General features: G+C 43.9%; 1 protein-coding gene and 1 long non-coding RNA gene across 2 annotated transcripts in view; one reads left to right on the top strand and one right to left on the bottom strand.

The window, feature by feature from the left end:
* MAP1B (microtubule associated protein 1B) overlaps nucleotides 1-25,887 on the top strand; it is a 69,162-nt gene that overhangs the window by 19,437 nt on the left and 23,838 nt on the right. Inside the window, exon 3 of the mRNA XM_080572038.1 lies at nucleotides 3,206-3,288. Coding sequence (XP_080428164.1) covers nucleotides 3,206-3,288 — 83 coding nt within the window. The remainder of the gene's footprint in view (nucleotides 1-3,205; nucleotides 3,289-25,887) is intronic.
* Nucleotides 11,434-19,442, bottom strand: LOC308184862. The gene is made up of 3 exons (XR_013942967.1): nucleotides 17,511-19,442; nucleotides 12,583-14,414; nucleotides 11,434-12,451 (listed from the first exon to the last, which is right to left on the bottom strand). It is a non-coding gene; the product is annotated as an uncharacterized lncRNA (long non-coding RNA).

Below are 25,887 nucleotides of genomic sequence, written 5' to 3'. Positions count from 1 at the left end.
TGTGTTACCATTCAGCCCTTCGGGGTGATCCAGCTCCTGGAAAAACTAATCACAATTTTATTATGGGTTCAAAAGGTTCTCATGTTATTTTTCTCAGGACAACCTGATCTTAGCGCGGGAGAAGTCCGGTCGAGGCACTCTCACTCGGCGGTCAATACCCATAGGGGTTGCCTCCCTCGGTAGACCATACACACCGCAGTGGAGGGTCCTACCCTGGTCTTGCCTTCTCACTTTCCTCCCTTCAGCCTTGTCCTCTTTATCCAGTGCTCTTAATTCATGCAGAACCTCATTGCCAGAATATTAGTTCCTCTTTAGTCTCAGTTTCAGTTCCCCAGGAGTGGACTCAACCCTCCAGGCTTCGGTAGTTATTGGTCCTTTTATTCTGGATGCGTGGGTCCAACCCCTTTCTGCTGTTCTCACAGCTGTTTCAGGAGTAAGTAAAACAAGGTACGGTCCCTCCCATCGGGGGTTCAATGATTCTTCTCTCCAGGTTTTTATTAAGACCTTGTCTCCTGGTTGTATTTTATGAATAGCAAATCCTAAAGGTGGTGTCTGAGTCATCATCCCAATTTCTCTTAGCTCCTGTAATCTCCTTCCAATGGTAATTATGTATTTCTGGATACTATGATCCTCAACTATACTGTTCCCTAGGGGCATCCCTTGAGAATAAGGCATACCATATAACATTTCATATGATGATAATCCAGTCTCACTGTGTGGTTTAGTTCTTATGTTTAAAAGTGTCAATGGTAAGCATTTCGTCCAGGGCAGCGGTGTCTCGATCATTAACTTAGCCAATTGTTGTTTTATTGTTTGATTCATCCTTTCTACTTTCCCTGAGCTTTGTGGGTGCCACAGAGTGTGGTATTCCCACTGAATACCTTTCAAGGGGTACATCCTTCAAATCTTTGTGGCTGGCGTATGTTCGATTATTTCCACACAATTGTGTTCCAACGGTCCTTCTTCTGGAACAGTTCCTAGAAATACTGCTGGATATAACAGGTTAGTCGTTTTCAAGGTTATGTCATCTTGTTCAGTTAGTATTGCCTGATTGCCTGATCATCCGGCTGGGTGATAACCAGTGGCCCCCCCTTTTGTTCTAAAACAGTTGTTACCATATGTGGTCCAAAAACTTCAATATGTTTTCCCATTTGAAGGCAAATAATTTTCTACTATCTTTATCAAGAGGTATGCAAAAGATGGCATCCTTTAAATCTATCATGGTAAACCATCTATATTTCTCTCTCACAGATGTTAACAATGTGTAAGGATTAGCTACTACCGGGTGAATATCCTTTGTTATTTCATTTATTGCTCTAAGATCTTGTACAAATCTCTTGTACAAAAAACTCGCCATTCGTCTTCTTTACTGGAAAAACTGGAGTATTGTATTCCGATTTACATTCTTCCAGAATCTGATATTTGAGAAATTTGTCAATAATTTTCACCATTCCCGTGCCTAGTTTCTATCTTAAGTGGATATTGTTTGATTCAAACAGGTTTGGCTCCTTCCTTTAATTCCACCTTTACCGGTTGTGCCAGTTTCGACTTCCCTGGTACATCTGTTTCCCATACTGCTGGTATAACTGCATTTTCTACTTCTCTTGGAATATTAACTGTTGTGGTTTAACCCGGCTGGCAGCTAAACACCATACAGCCGTTCGCTCACCCTCCCCCCTCCCTCTCTGGGATGGGGGGAGAGAAATGGGAAAGTGAAGCCTGTGAGTTGAGATAAAGACAGTTTATTAAGACAGGGAAATAATAATAACAACAATAATAATAATAATAATAATAATAGTATTAATAATAATAATGTGTACGAAACAAGTGATGCACAATGCAATTGCTCACCACCCGTTGACCGATGCCCAGCCTATCCCCGAGCAGCCGGCCCCCCACCCCGGCTAGCCACCCCTATATATTGTTCAGCATGACGTCAGATGGTATGGAATACCCCTTTGGCCAGTTTGGGTCAGCTGTCCTGGGTCTGTCCCCTCCCAGCTCCTGCTGCACGCCTAGCCTGCTCGCTAGCAGGACAGAGCGAGAAGCTGAAAAGTCCTTGGCTTGGTGTAAGCACTGCTCTGCAACAATTAAAACATCAGCATGTTATCAGCGCTTTTCTCATCCTAATCCAAAACATAGCACCCTACCAGCTACTAGGAGGAAAGTTAACTCTGTCTTAACTGAAACCAGGACAAGGGGAAGTTTGCAGCCCTTGCTGACTTTCCAGCTGCTGTGGCTAAGCTGCTAATAGTTCCTGGAAAACCTCATTTAAAACCATCTGTGCATGTTACAGGACTGTGTAGTCTCAGCTATATCTGTGGTGTAGATAAGTCCATAAAAATACAGGGCCATATGCTCAGCTGGTGACAGTTACTCTAGTCCCTGATCCGCACCAGCTCAGTGAGACCAAGGTGAGTAACAGGGAGTCCTCCTGTCAGGGAGAAGGGGCAGGACCCATTGCTATTGCCAGTTTTTTTTCATTGCCTTGAATTTCTGGAGTTTCTGGCCCCTAGGACTGTTGTTTGAAAAAGCGGATCCTTTGCCCGGTGTGCAATAATCCAATTCTCACACACTCAGGAGAGCTATTGCTTTTATTTAGGCCTGGGTGCTTGTTGGATTTTCAACAAATGAAGCACACCTAATGCCAGTTTCTTGATTATATTTATCGTCGTACTTCTTGGCTCCTTTTCAGGACCTTCTGTGCATGCCTTCCTTTCTTTGGGGGTCCTTGGTGGTCTTTGGTGGTCTTTTCTGATGAAGTACCCTAACCCTTTTTAATCCATATATGGTCACATGTCACTTAAGGACAACTTAAGGCTACTTTCTCTTGCCAACTTTCTGTTGTTTCTTACAGAAGGAGTATTTTGTCCCTGATCAAAGGGAGCCTAGGTTAAATGATAAACATTTTTTTGGGTCCTGTACTACATAAATGATACTTGATTATAGGGATGTTTATTTAAACATAGACAATACCTCTTCTTTTCCAAGGGAGAGTTTGTTCCATTACAGGACAACATGATATCATATTTCTGAAGACATGAGCCAGTTCAGCTGCTGTGGCCAGTGTGTGATGCTCTTGGTTACCAGAGAGCTACTGAATGGTGGGACATATAGCTAGCTCATGGAAAGTGCTGGTTTAAACCATGCTGGATGGCTGGTTTAATTTAAATTTTCTTTTATTTTTTCCTCTCTGTGCTTGCAGGTCAGAAAATTCTTCACCATAGAAGTAATGTCTTAGAAACTGTAGTCCTGATCAATCCCTCAGATGAAGCAGTTAGTACTGAGGTAAGTCAGTCAGAAATATTTTATTGCATGGACCATAGTGTTACCGTAAAAGTCAATCAAAGAAACTCTCTAAGACTCAATTTGGAGTTTTAGAAAGCAGGCATTCTTTAATTGCGGCGCCGGACACACAGGGGATCGCTCCACCTACTGTGCGTGCTGAATTGTTCAAGCTACAGGGGTTATATACAATCAGAATACACATATTCATTAGATTTCCAAGAAAGAATCAACATATTCATACCATTTCACGGGACTCATTAAAATATGTAAATGTACCTGATGCATGCGCATTTGTTTCTACTGGTGGTCTTTCTGGGTCTTCTGGTGGTCATCGATAGTCAATTTAGGCATGCATACTAAGATCAGTCATTTACATATCCAAGGACCTATGCATACCATGAGTTCCTCACCTATTCTTTTTCAGACACATCCTCCAGGCCTGGGTTATCTTGACCTCCTCCCCCATCCTGGGATAGAGTTCTGTATGGTCTTATAGATAAGGCTGACTAATTAGTGGGTAAGGTGACGCTAGAGATACAAAGTTTCTAGACTTCCTTCTATCTAACTAAACATAGTAAAGGTTTGGCTCATCTGTTCATAAAATATTTCAGATCTGGTTCTATTACTCTGCCAGGGAGAAAACCATATGTCCTTCTGACTCAGTATCAACAGGAGCTGCATTAACTGTAAAATCAATTCGCCACTGTTTCCCAGGAACATTTCCCTTCTCTATTGTTCCCATTTGGAGTTTGATTCCTGTCTGTGAGTTATTTTTAAGACATATGACACATTGTTTCGATACCTGTCTGACAATGGTATACAAATTAGGTCCTATCCATTTTCTACTTAAAATCTGATTATTTCAGCTCCCCAGCACGTTTTATTATGTTCTTCAAATACCATCTGATATAACAGTTTGGAGGATATCACGATTCTCCCATCATTTATTTGCACTAAACCTGTAGGTAACATTTTCCATTTACATCTTCAATTAATTGCTTATCGATCTTAGAATATTCTACTTCATTTTCTAAGGCTTTTGTTAATGCCTGGTTTTCTGTTCCTGGTACTAGTACCAAAATTTGACTCTCAGATGCCCGTTCTGCTGCCCCTTTGGCATCTGCGTCAGCCAATCTATTTCCTCTTTCAATATCAGTATCCCCTGTTTGATGTCCTTTACAGCACATAATGGCAACTTTAGGAGGCAGGTATACCACTTGGAGTAACTTCAGCATCTCTTCTGCATGTTTAATTGAGGAAGATAAAAGTCCTCTCTCCTTCCAAATTGCCCCGTGTGCATGCACCACACCAAAGGCATATTTTGAGTCTGTCCAAATGTTAATTCTTTTCCCTTTTGCTAGCTCAAGAGCTCTTATCAAGGCGATGATTTCCACCGTTTGGGCTGATGTTTGTTACTGCATATCCTGTGAGGTGAACTCCCTAGTGGACAAAGCTGCTGCCATCTATATACCAATCCTCCGCATCTTCTAGGGGTGCATCCTTTAAATCTGGTCGGCTGGAGTATACTGTGTCCATGGTCTTGATGCAATCATGAATGGGTAATCTGGAAACTCTGTTACTGAGGAAAGAGGCTGGGTTCACAGTATTAGTGCCAAAAAAATTTAGTTAACTAATAGTCCATTCTACACATTCTTTTTCTTCTTCAGTAGCTATCAACAGGTCACTTATGTGTTGCAACAGTGTCCCCTTTTCCTGAAGGGGTTTTCCAAGCTTCAAGATCACAGGCTAGTTGGTTCCTGAATATGGTGGGGCTATTCTTGAATCCCTGAGGTAACACTGTCCAAGTAAGCTGAGTTTTTCATCCTCTATTGGGATTTTCCTTTTCAAAGGCAAAGAGTTTCTGGCTTTCAGTCACCACGGGCAGGCAGGAAAAGGCATCTCTTAAATCTAGTACCGTGAACCAAACTTGACTGTTTTCTAATTTTGTCAAAAGGTTATATGGGTTGGCTACTATAGGATATAAATCTTTTGTGATTCCATTGATGGCCCTTAAATCCTGGACTATAATATAGGTTCCATCTGCCTTTCTAACTGGGCCTATATGGAGTGTTATATTCTGACTCACATTCTACTAATAGTCCATATTTAAGAAAGTTACTGATTATTCCTTCCATTTCCCTTCTGTCTTCCACCTTTAGTGGGTATTGCTTTTGGCATACCCTGGGAGCATTTTCCTTTAAATCTTTTTTTTTTTTTTTTTTTTTTTCAGGTACTGCATTCTTTGCTCTCTCAGGTATTCTTGTAGCCCAAACTCCTGGATACACTTGGTTCATAATTACATCCATCCAGGGAGTCCTGTCTGGAGCTTCCTCCGGACTTGCCAGGGATAAACTTCAGAGTTTAATATGTTACTTTTATTTCCATTTTCCCTTGTTCAAAATAAATTTTTGCATACAATTTTTTCCAGCAAGTCCCTTCCTAATAAGGGCCTTGGTGAATTGGGTAAGTATAAAAACTGATGTATTCCAATCATTTTTCCCAATTTAAATTTCAAGGATTGCAAAAAGAACACCTTTTCCTGACAGCCAGTTGCTTCTATTACATTTACAGACTCAGCGCTTTTCCAGAATCAATTTTTGGATTAACACAGAGAAAGAAGCTCCCCTATCCAACAAAAAAAATCCATGCCTCTCTCTTTGTTCCCTAGCTTTATTTAAACCAGTGGATCTGCTAGTGTAGATGCCCCAGGTCCCTGTCATTCCTGCTCTGACTGTTGCAAGTTTATCCTGCAACAACCTAAGGCAATCCCTTTCTTTTTCTTTTTTTTTCTTTTTTTTCTTTTTTTTCCAGCCTCCTTCCTTCTTGCAGTACGCACACTGGTTCTGTCCTAATGTTTCTCTAAACCCTTCTAAAGTCCTTTCTTTACCTTTTTCAGTTCCCCCTTTGCCGCCCTCCTTCTCTCTTTCTGCTGTAGTGCAGCCGCTGTTTGCCATGGCTATCATCTTAGATAACTTCTGTCTTTCGCATCTTCCCTATTCCTAAATACTTTCCACGCTGCATTCAATAACCCTTCTGGGTCTCCCAAATCTTGTCTCTCCAATTTCTATAATTTCTTTCCGATATCAGGGGCCTATTGCCCTAGAAAGAGGCTAGCCAATTGCCTCTGTTTGTCTTCCGAAGCCTGGTCCAAATTGGTATATATATATGTAGATATATTTTTTTTCATTGCATTTCAAAGTTGGTCCAAAAATTCCGTAGAGTTTTCTTTTGGACCTTGTTGGATACTATACAGGTTTGAATGATTTTTAGCTTTCGGAACTGGTTCTCAATTCCCAATTGAATCAGATTTTGATATTTACATAACCGTTCAAAATTTCCAGGGTGATTAGGGTCTCGGTGGGGGTCGGTCAGGGGAACACAATTGTCTACAGTTCCCTGAGCAGTCCCATTGGCAATTGGAGCTCGCACATGAACTCAGTCTGTTTTAAGAATTAGCTGATTTTCTGTTTCCATCATCTCCGCCAACATTAGATCAATGTCTCCCCAGTCTGGATCCTGATTTTTTTTTCTTCTCTCTATTAAGTCCACCATTGGTTACAATACTTAATTAAGGTCTTATGATTAACATTTCCTCCAGGTGGCCCATTAACGTCCTCCCAATGGGCCAAGATACAACCCAGAGGGGTCTTTTTATCAATAGTACTCGAAATTCTTCCCATTATGATGTCTTTTCTCAATCTCTTACACTTCGTCTGTCTCCAGCCATATTCCTCGCGGAATAGTGGAACCACGGATCGGGACTCCGCACTCACTTCACAGCGATGCTGCGTCTCACTCACACAGCACAATCACACAATCACACAAAGAAGCCCCTTATACCTTTCACTCAAGCAACACAAAACAGCAATCACTACTACAAATAGTATCACTTATTACAACAAATCTCCCAGTATAAATTGTGATCCATTAAGAGTTTTCCGTTATTCAATGTCAAGAACACATTCAGAGTCAAAGTACCAGAACAAATCCAAAACTAAAACAAAATACTGACTAAATCACATGGACACCCAGTGACTAGTAGTATGTGTGCGAAACACTCCGTAGCCAATAACTTAGGCTCAGGCGAGGATCTCAGTGAAGTAGTAATTTATTTGGGATTGCAATGGCGGGCGTTCCACAAGCAGGAGCGCACCTACTAGTCACACAGTATGGTTTATATACTTCATTTCCTCGATGAACAGGACCCTCCCCTGTTTCCCCATTGAGTGAGTAATCCAGGTTCACAACCTATCCGATGCTTCACAGACAATACATGGCCTTCAGTTGCCGGCCTGTTAAATTTCAAATTTTTTTTGACTTTTTTACTGTTTGAAGTGGTAATGTTTCTTCACTTATCCGACTGGACTTGACACCGTGATCTTCACCTAATTGTTCTAAGGGGTCTGGTTGTCTGCATTTTACAAGGTCACCTGCTAAGTTTTCTTATCACTGCAAGCATATCTCAATACCACATTCCTTCCCTTTAAACAACGTAACTCTGTGCAAAAACAACATTTTTGTTTCCACAATTCCCCCCTTTTCTTCTTTATAAATTGTTGATTTTTGCAAAACTTTTCTCGAAGGTATAATTTGGTAGATATCTTCCTCTTCTTCACTTTCTCTGCTTTCCATCTCCTCTAATATCATCATCTTATCTGAGTAAGGTGGTGGCTCCATGGTCATTTGTTTCAACAGTGCAGTTTCAATTAACCACTGTACTAGTCCTCTTACACAGGGGATAGTGCAACAACGAATGGCTGTCAAAACTCCTGCTACTACAATCAAGGATGTAAATATGGACATTACCATCCCTTTCCATTTACCCAACCAAGATTCCAACCATCCAGTGATGGAAGAGTCTGTTCCTAAGTTTTCTGCCAATTCACTGGCAAGGGTGGTAAGCCCTTGCAATGCTCTAGTTACTGTGCCATCCGGGGCAGTACTGTTGGGTATAAAAGTGCAACGATGATTGCCCAGCATCACGCACTCAACTCCTTTCTCTGAGAGCATCATATCTAATGATATTCTGTTTTCCCAAGCCATTTTGCTGGTGGCATCTAGTTGTTCAGCGATTCCTCTTATCGCATCCCTTGTATAATTTATGAATCTCTGCTGATTATAATAAATATAAGTAATCCAATCCACATTCTTATTGATTGTTACCCACCAGAACAGTGACTCAAACCCTGCAGCAATTTGATTCCTGGCTTCCTGTTCATCGGGAACTCCTCTAGGCACCCCAATAGAATCTATGTATACTCTATCATCGAATGATATTCCTAAGCCTCTTTTACTTCTTCTGGGTATTTGTGATGTTTCTCTTTCAAATGCCAGGGTGAAGGGTATAGCTAATTGAACAAGTGCACAAGTGCCTCCCCAGTTAGATGGTAGGGTGGACGGTAAGATCTTCCCTCCACAGTACCACCAGAGATCTGCCCTGGGGAATCTCAAGTCTTGAGCAGTTTCCCATCAAGTCCTCGGTAGCATTCAAGGTCCTCGTGCGCAAGACAAATCCTCCCAGATGCCGGGTAGCACTCACACCCTGCCGTGAGAGGCAAGCTATATGGTTACCTATAGCTGTAGAGAATGCAGGGGGAACCCTGATATTGCTATCACACAAGGAAGGGAATAGCAAAGAGAGAGACTTACAGGCCTCACTTCCCCAGGCAGTCTTTTCTTGGTACAATGCAATCATACATCGCATCCCCTGGGAATACTTGGTCCACCCCAATGGGCAGGGCACTATCTGGGCAATCGGTCGTCCCGAGGCACAAGCATAGCAATTGCTATGGTTGAGATTCTGGACAGTATATTTGACTCATTCTATCCAGGCATTCTCATCCCCATATCCTGTTTCAATCTCAAATGTTTGAACTGCCACATTTCAAAGAGGGCCTCCTGTTTTCTCTCCTGTTTTCTCCTTGAGTTTCTCCCTTTCTCTGATGGCAATAGAGGATCGTTTCCATACAGCTATTCTCAATCTGGCTGTTGGGTCTCTCCCAGTTATTTGTTCTCTCTGCTCAAGTGTCCTTGGGCATTTAAATCTCCACAAGCTAACACCTCACAAGCATCAAACGTGACGGATTGTGGTACATAACCCTCTGTCACATTCACCCATATTTTGACGGGGTATCCCATCTTACTATTGTCTGGTCATGCCTTTTCCAAGTTGCCAATTGACCAATGCCTTATCTGAGGCCTACAATCACTAGAAACAAAATTAATAGTTGATTTTTCCCTGTCATTATTTTTAACCCTTAGGTTTCCAAATAATTATCAATACAAAGAACAAGATATATGTACACTACTACTAGAACAAAAACCCCTTGGGAGCACGATTCGCTATAGGCCAGTCCTTTCTCTCAATCACAAGTCACACTCATTAGTTACCTGTGAAAATAAAAGGTTAGTTTACAATTGTAAGCTTTTTTCCTGCTCAGAGTCCACTATGAGATTTTTTTCTCTTCGATTTCAACTTCCAACAAGTCTTCTGTAAGAACAGCTTCCCAGGTACCAGGGTCGACAGATGCCTTCACTCAAGTACAGTGAGTCCAACCTTTTTCTGCAGTTCTTACGGCTGTTTCAGTGGTTAGTAGTACTTGGAATAGTCCTTCCCATTCAGGCTGGAGTTTTGATTCTTTCCAGGTCCGAATCAGGACCCAGTTTCCTGGGTGATGGTGGTGAATGGGGAATTCCAAAGGTGGGGTTTGAGCCAACAACCCACGGGTCCTGAGAGACGACAAAGAAGAGGACAACCCCAGAATACAGTTCTTAAGAAAACTCTCTCTTGTTTTGAATTGTGGTATCTCATCCCTTCTGCCCAGATAGGGTAATCCGAACAGCATCTCATATGGTGAAATTCCTATATCCTTTCTTGGTGCTGTTTGAACCTGTAGGAGTGCTAAAGGTAAGCATTTTACCCAAGGAAGTTGGGTTTCTAACACTAATTTAGTTAATTGCTTCTTTAATGTCTGGTTCATTCGCTCCACCTTCCCAGAATAGGAGGGGTGCCAGGGGGTGTGAAAAGCCCACTCAATCTCTAAGGCCTGCATTAACCCTTGCAGTACTTGTGAAGTGAAATGACTTCCTTGATCTGAATCAATGTTTTCAGCTATCCCATATCTAGGGACTATTTGCTCCAGTGATACCTTAGTCACGATGTTCACAGTGGCAGATACGGAGGGGAAAGCTTACACCCATCCAGTCACGTGGTCAATTAGGACACACAAGTACTTAAGTCTCTCTGCTTTAGGTAACTCAGTAAAGTCTACCTGTATACTTTGGAAAGGTCGAATCCCTGGCTCCCGTCCCCCTCTAGGTGAGTTACAGATGACCTTTTTATTTGCCTTTTGACATATGGTACATCCTCTGCATATTTGCTTCACTAAAGTGTATATTCCTACACAGACATACTTTTTTAGCACAACATCACACATTGCTTGCACCTCCCAATGACTCTCTTGATGTAAAACATCGTATTTGCCTCATTGGTGCTTTATTCAGCATTTCTCTCCCATCAGGAAGTATCCATTTTCCCTCAGACTTCGTGGCTCCTGATTCCTTAAAAAAAACCATTCTCTTAAAACTTTTTAGTTCTTTCTTAGTTTTCAACAATTCCCTGAATGCTCTCTGAATTAATTCTGTTTTCCCTCAGACACTAGATGTCATAAATACTTGACTTCTCTTTCCATATATTGTAATTTATTTTTCGATGCAATCAAGCCCTGTTTTCCCAGAAAGTTGAATAGCTTTTTAGTGGCTTCCTTCACAACTGTTTTCTCCTGTCCTGACAATAAAAGATCATCCACATATTGTAACAGTAACACCCCATCTCTGGAGGTTGGAATTGCTCCAAAATCTGTTCTAGAACTTGCCCAAATAGTTTCGGTGACTCTGTAAACCCTTGAGGTAAAATTGTCCATCTGTGTTGTTGCTTCCGCCCCATTTCAGGGTTTTTCCACTCGAAGGTAAATATATCTTTGCTCTCAGGGTTTGAGAGCACCCCATTAATAACGCCGCTATTCCAGTCTAACAACTTACTATTTGAATGATCAATTTCATCATCAAATCCCTTCCCAACAAGTTAGTCCCTGCCTCAGGTGCATACAATAATTGCCCAGTGATCATTTTATCCCCTAGTCTCAGCTTGGTATCCCCCAAAGGTGGCACTGTTATCCCAGCCCCTTCTACCCCCATCACTTTTTAGGGTTTCATTAGTTAATTTAATCCCTGATACTTTACAGGCCAGTAATGACCTAGATGCCCCAGTGTATTGGGTTCGATGGCAAGGTTCGGGGGGGGGGCTGCAGTGGCAGCCCCCGCGAGAAAAATCCAGAAGCCTCCCTGTTATAAGTGAGACCATACAAATTTCTTGGTCTATCAGAAATATTTTATTAATTAAGTAAGCAGGCACAAGCAAAACAGCGCTGGGCAGCTGGGGAGTCTCCGCTCCACCACAGCACGCAACTTTCCCTTTTCAGTGGCGCCGTTTTATAGCATCCAAGTTTCGGCTTGTCAGGACTTGTTGGACCTTCTGAAGCTGTGCAGTTCGTTGTTGGGGGTCGTTGTTTTTCTTTCAATGATCATGCATTGTGCTCGTGTTCAAGGGGGAGGGTAGTGAAGCGGGAAACAGTATTTCACAGAGTCTTTGTTTTACCAAGGATGTTTATCCAACACCCCCACCCCACTATCTACTTGCTTAGTCTTCCCCCTTAACAAGGTCGTAAATTGCAAAACCTTATCTTCTCAGCAGATCCTCTGAATTCCTTTTAAAGACAATGAACAAACACCCGCTAATTTATCACAATCCCTCCTTTTTCTTTTTCTAACATATTTTGTTCATTGATGAATTTTTGAAGCACTTGTTTGCTCAATATTAAAGTTTCTGCGTCATCCTCCTCCTGTTCAAGAGATTCATATTTCGCACGCACAAGCATAAGGTGAGCTGCCTCTAATCGTTTTTTTTACAATCGCGATTATTCGATTGAATATACATGGTACAAAAGTTAGTGTTAATATGAGCAGCAACAAAGGTCCTGCTATAGTTGATAGCAGTGTAGTGAGCCAAAGTGAGTAATTAAACCAGGATTCATACCAGTTCTGGTGGGCTTCATTTTCTATTTTTCGTTTTTCTAACCCTTCTCTCAATTTAGTCATTGTATCCCTTACTACTCCAGTATGATCTGCATATACACAACACTCCTCTCGTAGGGCTGCACACAATCCTCCTTGTTGTAGAAAAATCACATCTAATCCCCTACGATTTTGTCGTACAGATTTCTCTAAAGCTGATACAGATTGCTCGATACGGGCCAAATCCTCATCTACAGCAATGCGTAGAGAGGTAAATTCTTGGCTTTGTTTTACCAGAGAGGTAATTTCAGTTCCGGCTCCTGCAGCCCCCAGAATCATCAGAGTGGCTAAAGTGACAGCCGTAATAGGCTCTCTCTTCCTTAAGTGTTTTTTTTGCCATAGCATGTTGGATGTACATATACTCCTCAGAATGGTAAAGAATCCTAGGTATAATTACTACCTGTACACAAAAATCATGAGACGAGTTGAACAATTTCAAAGATAAGCATGGAGTTACCCCCAGAGACGAACATACCCATCTGGTGTTATCTGCTGGTATTAACCATTTTTCTTTGTCTAATTGTGTAACATTTTCTGTAATATTGCATAGATGGAACTTCTTACTGTGAGAAACACTCCGTAGCCAACAACCCAGGCCCAGGCGGGGATCTCAGTGAAGTAGCAATCCATTCGCGATTGCAATGGCGGGCGCCCCACAAGCAGGAGAGCGCACCTACCAGCTCCAAAAACACAGTTTATATACTTTTTGATGACAGGACCCTCCCCTGTTTCCCCACTGGAGTGGGTAATCCAGGTTCACAATCTATCTGATGCTTCACAGACAATGCCTGGCCTTCAGTTGCCGGCCTGTTTTTGAGATGGTAATGTTTTCTCCCCTTATCTGGCTTGACTTAACATAGTGATTTTCACCTGATTGCTCTAAGGAGTCTGGTTGTCTGCATTTTAGGAGGTCACCTGCTGAGCTTTCTTATCACTGTAAGCATATCTCAATACCACATTCCTTCCTTCTAAACAATGTAACACTGCAAAAACAACATTTCTATTCCCACATCACCAGGGACCGTGCCTACGCATCTGCCATTCCCAGTTACTTCCGTTAACGTTATTCCTACATCCCTTCCCCAATTGCATTGTGGGGGATCGGTTTCGTTTGAACGGGTGGTCTCTCCCAGATCCCCAATGGCGTCGTAATATGAGGGCCTTATATCAAGACATAACCAGCAAGGTCTAGGCACGTCTGGATTTGGTTGATTCAACAACTGATAACTAGCATTCATGATTCTCCATATGTTATTCCCGGTCACCCCTTCATTTCTAATCCCGTACTCCGGGTTTACTGATTTATTAGCAACCTCCAGTGGTTTAGGGCTATTAGGAGTTAGCATTCTAAAAGCTTGTGTAGGCTGAATCCTCAAAACACTCCCCGACAGTTTCTGATTTGGTCCCACCCGTTGGGGACTCTTAGTCTCTTCCTTCTTTATATAGATGATGCCTCCCCTATCAGTCCCCCAGCAGTAGTTATCTGCTGAACAACATGGTGATCTTCCCATCTAATCAGGCTCCATTTAAAAGGTTTGTGAGGGTGCGCAGACCCAGGAACAGTGTAAACAATCGTACCCATTACTATGTATCGCAAAAAAAAAAATGGCTAGGGCCCATTTTCCAGAGTTCTTTACCTGGCCACGTAATTCCCCACCGTTTCACTCTCTGCCTCGCTTGTCAGTTCGGTTGCAGCGAACTACAAGGTGCAGGTTCTTCTTGGCAGCAGCAGTGTTCTTCAGGGGAGTTTCTCAGGTAACCGCGACCTTTTTCTGATCAAACAGGGTCCCCTCTCCTCCTTTTTTTTTTTACGATACATAGACAGTTAGACCATACTTATCGAGTTCGTTTCAACGTGAGCTTTAAGTCATCAGGGCCTGCGACCGCTTCCCATTCGCTTTTCTGGATCGGTCCTTTCACGCGACTGGCATGCGTTCACCCCTTCTCAGCCGTCCGGATAGCCGTCTCTGTGATAAGTAAAACAACATAGGGGCCTCCCCACCGTGGTGTTAAAGACGTTTCTTTCCATGTCTTAATTAGAACCCTATCTCCAGGTTGTATCCTATGGATTGCTATATCTAGCCACCAAGCCTTTCGCTTGCAACTCCCTCCGTCGGTTCATAAGCTGTATTAAATAAGGTTTTAATTGGATATCCTGTACCTGGGGGTGATCAGATGGCATCTCTAAATCATAAGGCATACCATACAGCCTTTCAAAAGGTGAGATTCCGACATCGGCTCGGGGCTATGTCCGGATATTCAATAGTGCAAGCGGTAAACATTTCACCCAGGAGGTTTTTGTCTCTATCATAAGCTTTGTTAGTTGCTTTTTAATTCCACCATTCATTCGTTCTACCTTTCCCGAACTCTGAGGATGCCAGGGAGTGTGATATTCCCATTTAATTCCCAGAGCCTTCATCGTGTCTCGGGATACCTTTGACACAAAGTGTGGGCCTCGATCAGAGTCAATTGCTTCTATTACCCCGTATCTGGGTATGATGCTTTCTAATAATATCTTTACCACGGTTTGAGCTGTGGCCCTTGCCGTAGGGAATGCTTCAACAAAGTTTGTGAGGTGGTCTACAATAACTAACAAGTATCTATATCGCCCCGTTTTTGGAAGTTCAGTAAAATCTAATTGAATCTTTGCAAAAGGTCGATGTGCCAATTCTCGTCCTCCTCCCGGGACCCTTTTTCTCATGTGTTGAGCATTTACCCTCCGACAAGTTATGCAATCATTTACGATCCTCTTTGCTATATTATAAATCCCTATACACATATAATATGTGGCAAATTGATCCACCAACGCCTGAGTACCCCAGTGCATCTGTTCATGAAATCTCCGTAGCACCCTCATAGCTACTGATTTTGGTAACACTTCCCGTCCATCAGGCAGTACCCATTTCCCTTTATCGTTTTTTTTTTGTTTTTTTTTTTTGTTTGTTTGTTTGTTTTTTGTTTTGAACCCCCATTTGTGTCATCTTGTCTTCTTCTGTAATAGTGAAACAGAGTAAGGGGAGGGGAATGGGTCCATTCGACCACAGGGAGTTAGTCGGCCCGCACTTGTAGCAGTTTTTATAAGGCGGGCTTTCTTCCTCAGAACAATTGCATTCAATCCCATCAACTCCCCATTCACTCCAGCAATCATAACATGGAAATTCCTTTAAGTCTTTCCCACAGTATTAAGTATTATATTAAGCATTATTATATATTATTATATTATTATTATATTAATTACTATATCTTAAGTATAAGTATTAAGTATTTCCCACAGTCTGGGCAATCTTCCCTCGTTCTTCTAATTCTTATACTCATTAATGCTGCCCTTTTTGCCTCCTGATCTGCTAGATTATTACCCCTAACCTGAGAGGTGAGGCCTTTTTGATGCCCTTTTATATGTACTACGGCAATTTCTTTGGGCTCTCTGATAGCTTGTAAAACCTGGGTAATCAATTCCTGATGTATTAAACCCTTTCCTTGTGAATTGATGAGCCCCCTTTCTTCCCATATTTTACCAAATGTATGTACTACCCCATAAGCATATTTTGAATCTGTATATATTGTACCGCTTTTATTTTTCAACAATTTTAGGGCCCGCAATATGGCATATAGCTCGCAAGCTTGGGCGGACCAGCTAGGACTCAAAGGTCCAGATTCCACTATCTCAAATGTTTTCCCGTTTACTAACGCGTATCCTGATTTTTGCTTTCCCTCGACTACTCTCGAGGAACCATCCACATATATCTGTTCACCGATGGGTAATTCCACCTCCTCTAGATCAGGTCTCAATTTCGTTTGCTCTTCTATATTTCGGAGGCAATCGTGTCCTAAGGACTCATTTGGTTCCCCATAAAGAAATTGAGCAGGGTTCTGTAGGGAGGTTGTTCCTAATGTTAATTTTGGAGAGGAAATCAAAATTCCTTCATATTTTAATAATCTGGCGTCAGTGATCCATTTCTCTGCCTTCTGTTGCAGTACCCCGCATATATTGTGTAGAGATATTACTTTGATTTCCCCCCCAAAAGTGATCTTCTGTGCTTCTTCCGCTAACAAGGCAGCAGCTACCACTACCTGCAAACAGTTTGGCCAACCCCGGCTAACCGGATCCAATAATTTAGACAAATAGGCCACAGGTTTGTTTTTTTTTTTTTAACTCCTTGCCCATTCCGTATGCCGTGCCTGCTGCGCTGTTCACAAAAAAAACAAAACAAAACAAAACAGCCTCCTTAAATCTGGTAAGCTTAACACTGGGGGGCGTACTAGTTCCTCCTTTAACTTGTTCAGTCGTTCCTCATCTTCTTTTGTCCATTTGAGTAATCCATCCTTATTCAGCTTGTTATATAAAAATTTAACCTTTCCACTATAATCTTCTATCCATTGTCTACAGTATCCGGTCAACCCTAACAGTTGCCGTACCTGCCTTTTAGTTCGCGGGGACGCTAAAGCCAATATTCCACTGATTCTGCCTGGGTCTAACTTCTTAGTCCCCTTACTTAACTGGTGACCCAGGTACTTTATCTCTTGCTCCACAATTTGTAATTTTGCCCCTCCTTTTTCTTTTAAAGGGTACAGAGGGTACAGATTAACTCGATTCTCTGAGCCAATCCAAAGGCTCGCATATTCGCTCCCCTCTAAACAAAAAGGTTCCTTTGTATTTACATAAATGTTTAAGGCTTGGCAAACCCAGTCTTCAAACGACCCAAATATGGGCCAATAATTTGCCTACCTCCCCAAACTTCAACACAATAATGAATCATTTTTACTTTATCCTTTCCCCGCCTAAAAGGGGAATCACTCCAATTCTTAATCATTAACCCCAGTGGACTATCTGGGGGAATAGGGGGCAACCTAGCACTAGGCATTACCCCACCCATGGGACCAGAAGGCTTACTCTTCTTCTGTCCCATCTTCCGGAGTGCCTTCACACACACACACAGCCGCTTCCCCCTGGTCGTGGCCCAGTCCCTCGCGGGATGTGGGAACCGCACTACTGAGGGGTCCGCACTCACTTCGTCCGCAATTGGACGTCTCACACAGACGCACTCTGGGATCACCAACCCCAACCGAACGGATCACCGGCCTATACTTACCCACCCCGTGGGTCTTCGTTCGGTCTTCGTGCACAAAGATTGCTTGGGGTTACCGGTTTTATTTGCTTGTGCCTAATTTTGGGTTCGTCGGTGAAGGGCTCGAGCGGGATTTCCCGTTCCCGGGGCCGCCAGAATCGGCGGGGCGCCTCCCCTAGAGGGATTCCCAGTCAATCCGTCTTTATCCGAGTCACGGCACCAAATTTGTTATAAGTGAGACCATACAAATTTCTTGGTCTATCAGAAATATTTTATTAATTAAGTAAGCAGGCACAAGCAAAACAGCGCTGGGCGGCTGGGGAGTCTCCGCTCCACCACAGCACGCAACTTTCCCTTTTCAGTGTCGCCGTTTTATAGCATCCAAGTTTCGGCTTGTCAGGACTTGTTGGACCTTCTGAAGCTGTGCAGTTCGTTGTTGGGGGTCGTTGTTTTTCTTTCAATGATCATGCATTGTGCTCGTGTTCAAGGGGGAGGGTAGTGAAGCGGGAAACAGTATTTCACAGAGTCTTTGTTTTACCAAGGATGTTTATCCAACACCCCCACCCCACTATCTACTTGCTTAGTCTTCCCCCTTAACAAGGTCGTAAATTGCAAAACCTTATCTTCTCAGCAGATCCTCTGAATTCCTTTTAAAGACAATGAACAAACACCCGCTAATTTATCACACTCCCCATGGCAGATAAGGGACAATTTCAGCCGGCCCCAAAGGGGCCCACCGCTGCCCAGAGCCAAGCCATGAGCAACACAGTCCGTGCCTCTGTGAGAGCACATCCAAGAAAATGAAAACGAACAAACAAAAACCTGCTGCTCAACAGCAGCTGGGAGTATGAGGAGTGAGAAACCTTCCCGCAGACACCAAAGTCAGCACAGAAGGAGGGGGAGGAGGCACTCCAGGCGCCTGAGCCGAAGCCCCACTGTGGCCTGTGGAGAGGCCCCTGGTGGAGCAGGCTGTCGTCGTCCCCCCCCCCATCCCCCGTCCCTCCCTATTACTTGGGAAACTGACCAAACACCACAGCAAATATACCAAAACTTCTAGACTGTTACTTAGATAATGCCTACATCCTCTTTCCCTGCTCATTCAACTTCAAACAGCTCTGTCAACCACTACATACCACACCTTTAACACCTTCAATAACCCTTTTTAACACTTCTATCTTTCTCCAGCCTGTACTTTCACCAAAGGCTCAGTCATTGGCCAACTTAATTCCATACCTTTCTCCCTCCAGGATGCTGAAACAACATATCAGTATACCATATTTCATCCCATTTTCCTTCTCTCCTTCTTCCACTCCGGATATTCCTACCTGAAGTGGCCAGCCTGGCCACACTTAAAACACCCCATCAAAACCTGTCCCTGCTAAGATTCAGGCTGCAACACAGGCAGCCTTCCTTGCCTGCCATTCCTTCATCTCTCCTCCTCTCCTTTCCATCCTGGCCCCGACTCCCCCTGAAGAGTTTCTTCCTCTTTCTCCAATCCTCTGCCTGACTACCTGCTACACTGTCAATACCATTAGTTTCGCTCTCTGCCTTTTCCTTCTCATCTCCCCTCCTGACACACACCTTCAGGGCTTCCCACAGGAAGGCCCCCCCACAGTGACTGTTCACTACATCCCCCCACCTTCTGGAGCTTTTTCTGTATATCTTCCAAGCTTTAATCACAAAATGAACTTTCAAGAGGCCTTGGGATACCGGGTCCTCGGAACTCACCCCCAAGCACTCCCCCACCCCAACCCCAAGTCTCCCACATGACCCCTTGTGCTGCACACTATCACCACTCCAGCCAGGATCAGCAAGTGGGTATTTCTGCCCTGCCGGTATTACCCCTGGTCCCAGAGGATGAGCTCCTTCTCATTCTTGTATAGCAGCTCTCCTCCTGATCATTCTCATTTCTTCCCCTGTAAACAACAGACTTAGTATAGACATCATTTCCCCCCAGGAGTATAAGTTAGGTCCTAGGAACTGGTCTAATAGTTCAGCTAGCCTGATGGGATCCTCAATTAAAGACTTCATCTCCTTAAAACTCCTAACCTCTCTGCTGGTAAGGAGGGGGGGAGCTCACCTAAGAGGATACATAGGAGTGTTAGTACTGCTAGTATCAGGGAAGGCGAAATTCTCAGTATCTCTTCTAGGTTGTTCTAATTCTTGCCGGAGCCTAGAGTGCACTCCTTCTCCAGGGACAGTGTTAATTGCAGGCCCTGTCTCCCTTCCTGGAGCGACTGCTGCTGCCACCGGTGCAATATTAGGATTATAGGGAGCATAACTTGGCTCCTTCTCCGAAAAAGGAATCTTATTGTTTACATATAAATTTCAAGTCTGAATTTTCATCAGACCCATATTTTGGCCAAAATACTGCTGTTTCCTTAATTGGTTCTTTTGTCCAGTCTGATACACAATATTTAACCATTTTCTTCTTTTATCATTTCCTCCAATTTTGTGATTATTTTTCCAATTTCTTATCATTCTTCAGGAAGAATTTTCGGTAGGCACTCCCCCAGGGATATCTCCCTGTTCCTTGGAACCCATATTTTCCCATTTGTCCTAGCCCTTGTCAGTGTGCTGCTACAGAAATTTACCTCCTGCAGGGTACCACACACTAACGTTCTGATTCTGGAAAATGGGGGTGTACTGCCAAGCACTTTACCGTGCAAGGGGTACTGCACGCCTATGAGTTTACCAGATTCCCTGGTGTACTGCCAAGCACTTCCCTGTGCAAGGGCTTACCGTACACCAAATTTCCCGAGACTCTTCCTTTCTCTCTCTTATCTCATGCTTCATCCGGCTCTGGCTGTGCCCCTCGTGGAGCTACGGAACCGCGGATCAGGACTCCACACTTGCTTTGTACAAAAGTACGTTTCAATCACACATCACACAGAGTCTCACCCGACCCCCAAGGCAATACTTAATATTTCTTACCTCGGTCTGTGCACAGAGTTACCGGATCAGTTCTTAAACCCGGAGTGCCTACCTTCTTCCCTTCCCCACTACTTCATGGATCCTGCCTCTTTAATCAGTTTCGGGCCCTCTGTCAGCTCTCCGCAGAACCGCCACCGTTGATGCACAGGACCGCTGAAATCAGCGGGGCATGCCTTCCTGCTGCTGCGGCGGTGGGGCTCCCCGGTAGGTGACTGGATCCCGGACGAGCCCCCAGATTGTGAGAAACACTCCGTAGCCAATAACTTAGGCTCAGGCGAGGATCTCAGTGAAGTAGTAATTTATTCGCGATTGCAATGGCGGGCGTTCCACAAGCAGGAGGGCGCCTACTAGTCACACAGTATGGTTTATATACTTTCTTTCCTCGATGACCGGGACTCTCCCCTGTTTCCCCACTGAGTAGGTAATCCAGGTTCACAATCTATCTGATGCTTCACAGACAATGCATGGCCTTCAGTTGCTGGTCTGTTAAATTTCAAATTTCTTTTGATTTTTTTACTATTTGAAGTGGTAATGTTTCTTCACTTATCTGACTGGACTTGACACCATGATCTTCACCTAATTATTCTAAGGAGTCTGGTTGTCTGCATTTTACAAGGTCACCTGCTAAGTTTTCTTATCACTGCAAGCATATCTCAATACCACATTCCTTACCTTTAAACAATGTAACTCTGCAAAAACAACATTTTTATTCCCACATACGGCACCCAACATAGAACATCTTCTATGCTTTATGGATACCTTACAAAACAACAGTATACCAACCAAACAAAATTCCAAGAAGAATACCTTTGGAAAAGATGGTTCTTGTCTGTCCCCACGGTGAGCCAGCTGAGGTGAGGAGTCCCTCCGAGAATTTCCTGGCGCACGCCTAGAGAGTCCCACATCTCAGCAGCTCCTGCAGCTGGACAGAGTGTCCCATCTGGGTCGCCAAACTGATGCAGTGAAAACTCAATAACTAAAGTTATTAAGCAGGTATTCTTTATTACGGTGCCGGGTGTGTGTGGGATCGATCTGCCTAACACACACCAAGGGTTACCGGCAGTGTGCTTTTATTAGTGGCCTATATGCATATTCATCTAATTTCCCATAAGTCTCTTGCATATTCATCAGCTCTCCAAAGAATCATTAACATAGGTTCCCGCCCCCATTCGCATGCGTACTGGAGTCCTTGGGTGGTCATCCAGCATACTCTGGTGGTCTTTTGATGAAGGCCAGAAGTCTTCCTCGCTGCTAAACTTCTGACCTTTCCTGTCTTTGACAGACATCAGCAGTCAAGCCAGTTCTTTCTGGTGCTATTATCTATGCATACACTCTTTTACTCCCTTAACTTTGTGGTCATTAACATATAATTGTGTTATCTAAGACCTATGGAATCAACATCCTTTATCTTGTTCCCTGTCTCACTAGAGTCAAAGAACTGAGCATGTAGTTCAAAGACAAAACAGAAATTTTGCTAGTGAAGGCTGAAAAAATAGTGATAACTGCATTGCTAGCCAGTGCTGGGAAGCACTGACATGTTACAATTTCTTTTGGGAAATGAAGTGTCTCTGCTTGTAGTATTTCATTAAAAAAATCTATTTTTTGTCAACCTTAAATGATATTAAACACAAACAGGAAGAAACACACTGAAACAAATGAAGTTTCTAAAGTTTTAAAAGTTTAAAAAATGGATAAGTCGCCTTAGTTAATAGCAGTTCATTGAGTAAAATATTGAGTGGAAAAACTCTTACACTGCATTAGAGGTACTTATTAGCTGGGTAGCAGCTCTTTAAGTTGTCTTTAACACACTCAGGATTTCAGAGTAAAAAGCTATAAAGTGTATGTGTGTGGGGGGGTGGGGAGCAGAAGGAACTGCCAAAAATAGAGGAATGCTCTTTCTGTCACTGTTGCTTGTCATTCTTTTGTGTTGGGTTAAAGGGGACTTAGAGTCTGGAGTTTGCCTGTTTCATAGCCCTGTAAGGGCTTTCAGTGAGACAGTCTCACAAAGCTGAAATTATTTATGGTTCAATGTTTGCCAGTTTCAGAGCCCTGCTAAGAGCTTTCACTGAGACAGTTTCACAAAGTTGAACATATTTAATAAGGCAACAGATATAACAGATTTGGAATTGCCGTTGATAAATACTCTTACTGGAATAGCGCTAATATATTATAACAGTGCTTGCAAAATGCTATCCTGGGTATTCCTCATCAAAGGGTGAAAGCACAGAGCTTACCAAGAAGGCATCCCTGTCTTGGTGAAGGAGAAGGAGCACAACCCATCGACTGCCTCTTCTAGGTTTCCAATTTCTTCTCCCTGCCTCGCCCCAGCTCTTCTTTTTTCCTCACTCTAACTTTCTTCCTAACACTAACTTCCTCTTTCTTTTTCTTTTTTCTATTTTTTTCTTTCTTCTTCTTTTTTTTTTTCACTAATGTCTAACACTCTTTTGTATCCTAACCTCATTTGTTCCCTGCCCCTGGGGTGAAATTTAACATGATTTGGGTGAAGAGTCAAGTACTATAGTCATATATGTTTAGCATGTACTTCTTTAAGCTCATTATCATATTCTGGGGTGTGAACTTTAATATTTATTTTACACATAATGAAGCAAAAGGTTTTACTTGGTCACTGTGGCCCTCAAGATTCTGTTCTTGCCACCATGTTGGCTGTCACCAATCACCTCCTTATTTTCCATGTGACTTAGGATAGTTTCCAGGAGGATCTGCTCCATCTGCTCTTGCGAGGCTCAGAGATGAGACTGACTCACCTGTAGTTCCTGGGTCTTCCTTTTTCCCTTTTTAAAAATGGGGGTTATGTTTCCCCTGTTCCAGTCAGTGGGAACTCTACCAGACTGCCATGACTTCTCAAATATGATGGACAGTGGCTTAGAAACTTCATCCACCAGTTCCCTCAGGACCCATGGATGCACCTCATCAGGTCCCATGGACTTGCGCACCTTCAGGTTCCTTAGCTGGTCTTGAAACCGATCTTCTCCAGTAGTGGGAGGTTCTTCATTCTCCCAGTCCCTGCCTTTGCCTTCTGGGACTTGGGCAATGTGGTTACAGCTCTTGCTGGTGAAGACTGAGGCAAAAAATTCATTGAGTACCTCAGCCTTCTCTGTATTCCAGGTAACCAGGTCTCCTGTTTCCTTCCAGAGAGGGCCCACAATTTCTCTAGTCTTCCTTTTATCACTGATGTACCCACAGAAGCCTTTCTTGTTGCCCTTGATGTACTGGCCAAAGGGCTAAAAAGGGCTAAAAATTCTAAAAGGGCTTTGGCTTTCCTAACCTGATCCCTGGCTGCTTGGACAATTTCTTTGTATTCCTCACAGGCTATCTGTCCTTGCCTCCACTCTCTGTAGGCCTCCTGTTTCTGCTTGACTTTGACCTGGAGTTCTTTGTTCATCCATGGATGCCTCCTGGTGTTTTTGCCTGACTTCCTCTTTGTTGGGATGCATTGCTCTGGAGCTTGGAGGAGGTGATCCTTGAATATTAACCAGCTTTCTTGTGCCCGTCTTCCCCCCAGCGTTTTGTCCCACAGGACTCTACCAAGCAGATTCCTGAAGAGGCCAAAGTCTGCTCTCCTGAAATACAGGGTAGTAAGCTTGCTGTACTTTGTCCTCCTTGCCCTCAGGATCCTAAACTGCACCATGTCATGGTCACTGCAGCCAAGGCTGCCCTTGCGTTTCACATTCCCCACCAGCCCCTCCTTGATGGTGAGAATGAGGTCCAGCATAGCACCTCTCCTCATTGGCTCCTCTATCCCTTGGAGAAGGAAGTTGTCATCAGTGCATTCCAGGAACCTCCTGGATGGCCAAAGCCCTGCTGTGCTGTCCCTCCAACACATATCGGTGTGGTTGAAGTCCCCTATGAGAACCAGGGCTTGTGAATCTGAGTCTGCTCCTGTCTGTCTATAGAGGGCCTCATCTGCTTGGTCTTCTTGATCAGGTGGCCTGTAGCAGACCCCCACTATAATGTCATTTGCCCCTTCCCTCCCTTTAATCCTGACCCATAAGCTCTCTGTCAGCTCCTCATCCATCCCCAGGCAGAGCTCCATGCACTCCAGCAGCTCATTGACATAGAGGGCAACACCCCCTCCTTGTTTCTCGTGCCTGTCTTTTCTAAAGAGCCTGTATCCTTCAATTCCAACACCCCAGTCATGGGAGCCATCCCACCATGTCTCTGTAATGCCAATGAGGTCATAGCCCTGCAGGCATGTGTACATCTCTAACTCCTCTTGTTTATTCCCCATGTGTGAGCATAGAGACATTTAAGTTGGGCCCCTGATGAAGCTGACTTACTGGCTGGAGTGTCTGGAATTCCTTTGTGCTGCTTTTCAGGTGCTCTCCTGCTGACCCATGACCCTTCTCCAGGCTCTGGGCATCTATCACTGACACTAGCCTCAAACTGGGAGGAGCGGGATGAATTAAGGTTCCCCTCCCCCAGCAACTCCCATTTAGAGCCCTCTTCACCAGCTTGGCAAACCTATGACCAAAGATGCTTTTCCCCTTCTCTGACAGGTGGACCCCATCAGCCCCCAGCAGACCAGGTTTCTCAAAGCGATTCCCATGGTCATAGAATCATAGAATCATATAATTGTTAAGGTTACAAAAGACCTCCAAGATCATCTAGTCCAACTGATCCTTACCACGAATATCACCCAGTAAACCATGTCACTAAGCACCACGTCCAACCTTTTCTAAAACACCCCCAGGGATGGTGACTCCACCACCTCCCTGGGCAACCTCTCACAATGCCTAACTACTCTTGCTGAGAAGAAATGTCTCCTAAATTCCAACCTGAACCTCCCCTAGTGCAACTTGAGGCCATTCCCTCTTGTCTTATCGCTAGTTATCTGTGTGAAGAGGCTGACCCTCAGCTCCCCACAACTTCCTTTCAGGTAGTTGTAGAGAGCAATAAGTTATCCCCTGAGCCTTCTCTTCTCCAGACTAAACAACCCCAGTTTCCTCAACCACTCCTCATAATACCTGTGTTCCAGACCCTTCATCAGCTTCTCTGGACATGCTCCAGGGCCTCAATGTGTTTCTTGAAGTGAGAGGCCCAGAAGCGGGCCCAGAACTGAACACAGTACTCAAGGTACGGCCTCACCAGAGCTGAGTACAGGAGGATGATCACCTCCTTGGTCCTGCTGGCTACACTATTCCTGATACTAGCCAGGATGCCGTTGGCCTTCTTGGCCACCTGGGCACGCTGCTGGCTCATGTTCAGGCAAGCATTAACCAACACCCCCAGATCCTTTTCCTCTGCACAGCTTTCCAGACACTCTGCCCCGAGCCCATAGCATTGCATGGGGTTGAGGTGGCCAAAGTGCAGGACCCAGCACTTAGCCATGTTGAACCTCATCCCATTGGCCTCTGCCCAGGAATCCAGCCTTCCCAGGTCCCTCTGCAGGGCCTTCCTACTCTCGGGCAGACTGACACTTCCCCCCAACTTGGTGTCGTCTGCAAAC

The sequence above is a fragment of the Anser brachyrhynchus genome, assembly GCF_964034855.1.
Source record: "Anser brachyrhynchus genome assembly, chromosome: W".
In the NCBI taxonomy this organism is placed as follows: Eukaryota; Metazoa; Chordata; class Aves; order Anseriformes; family Anatidae; genus Anser; species Anser brachyrhynchus.
This window is presented reverse-complemented; position numbering and strand designations above follow the sequence as displayed.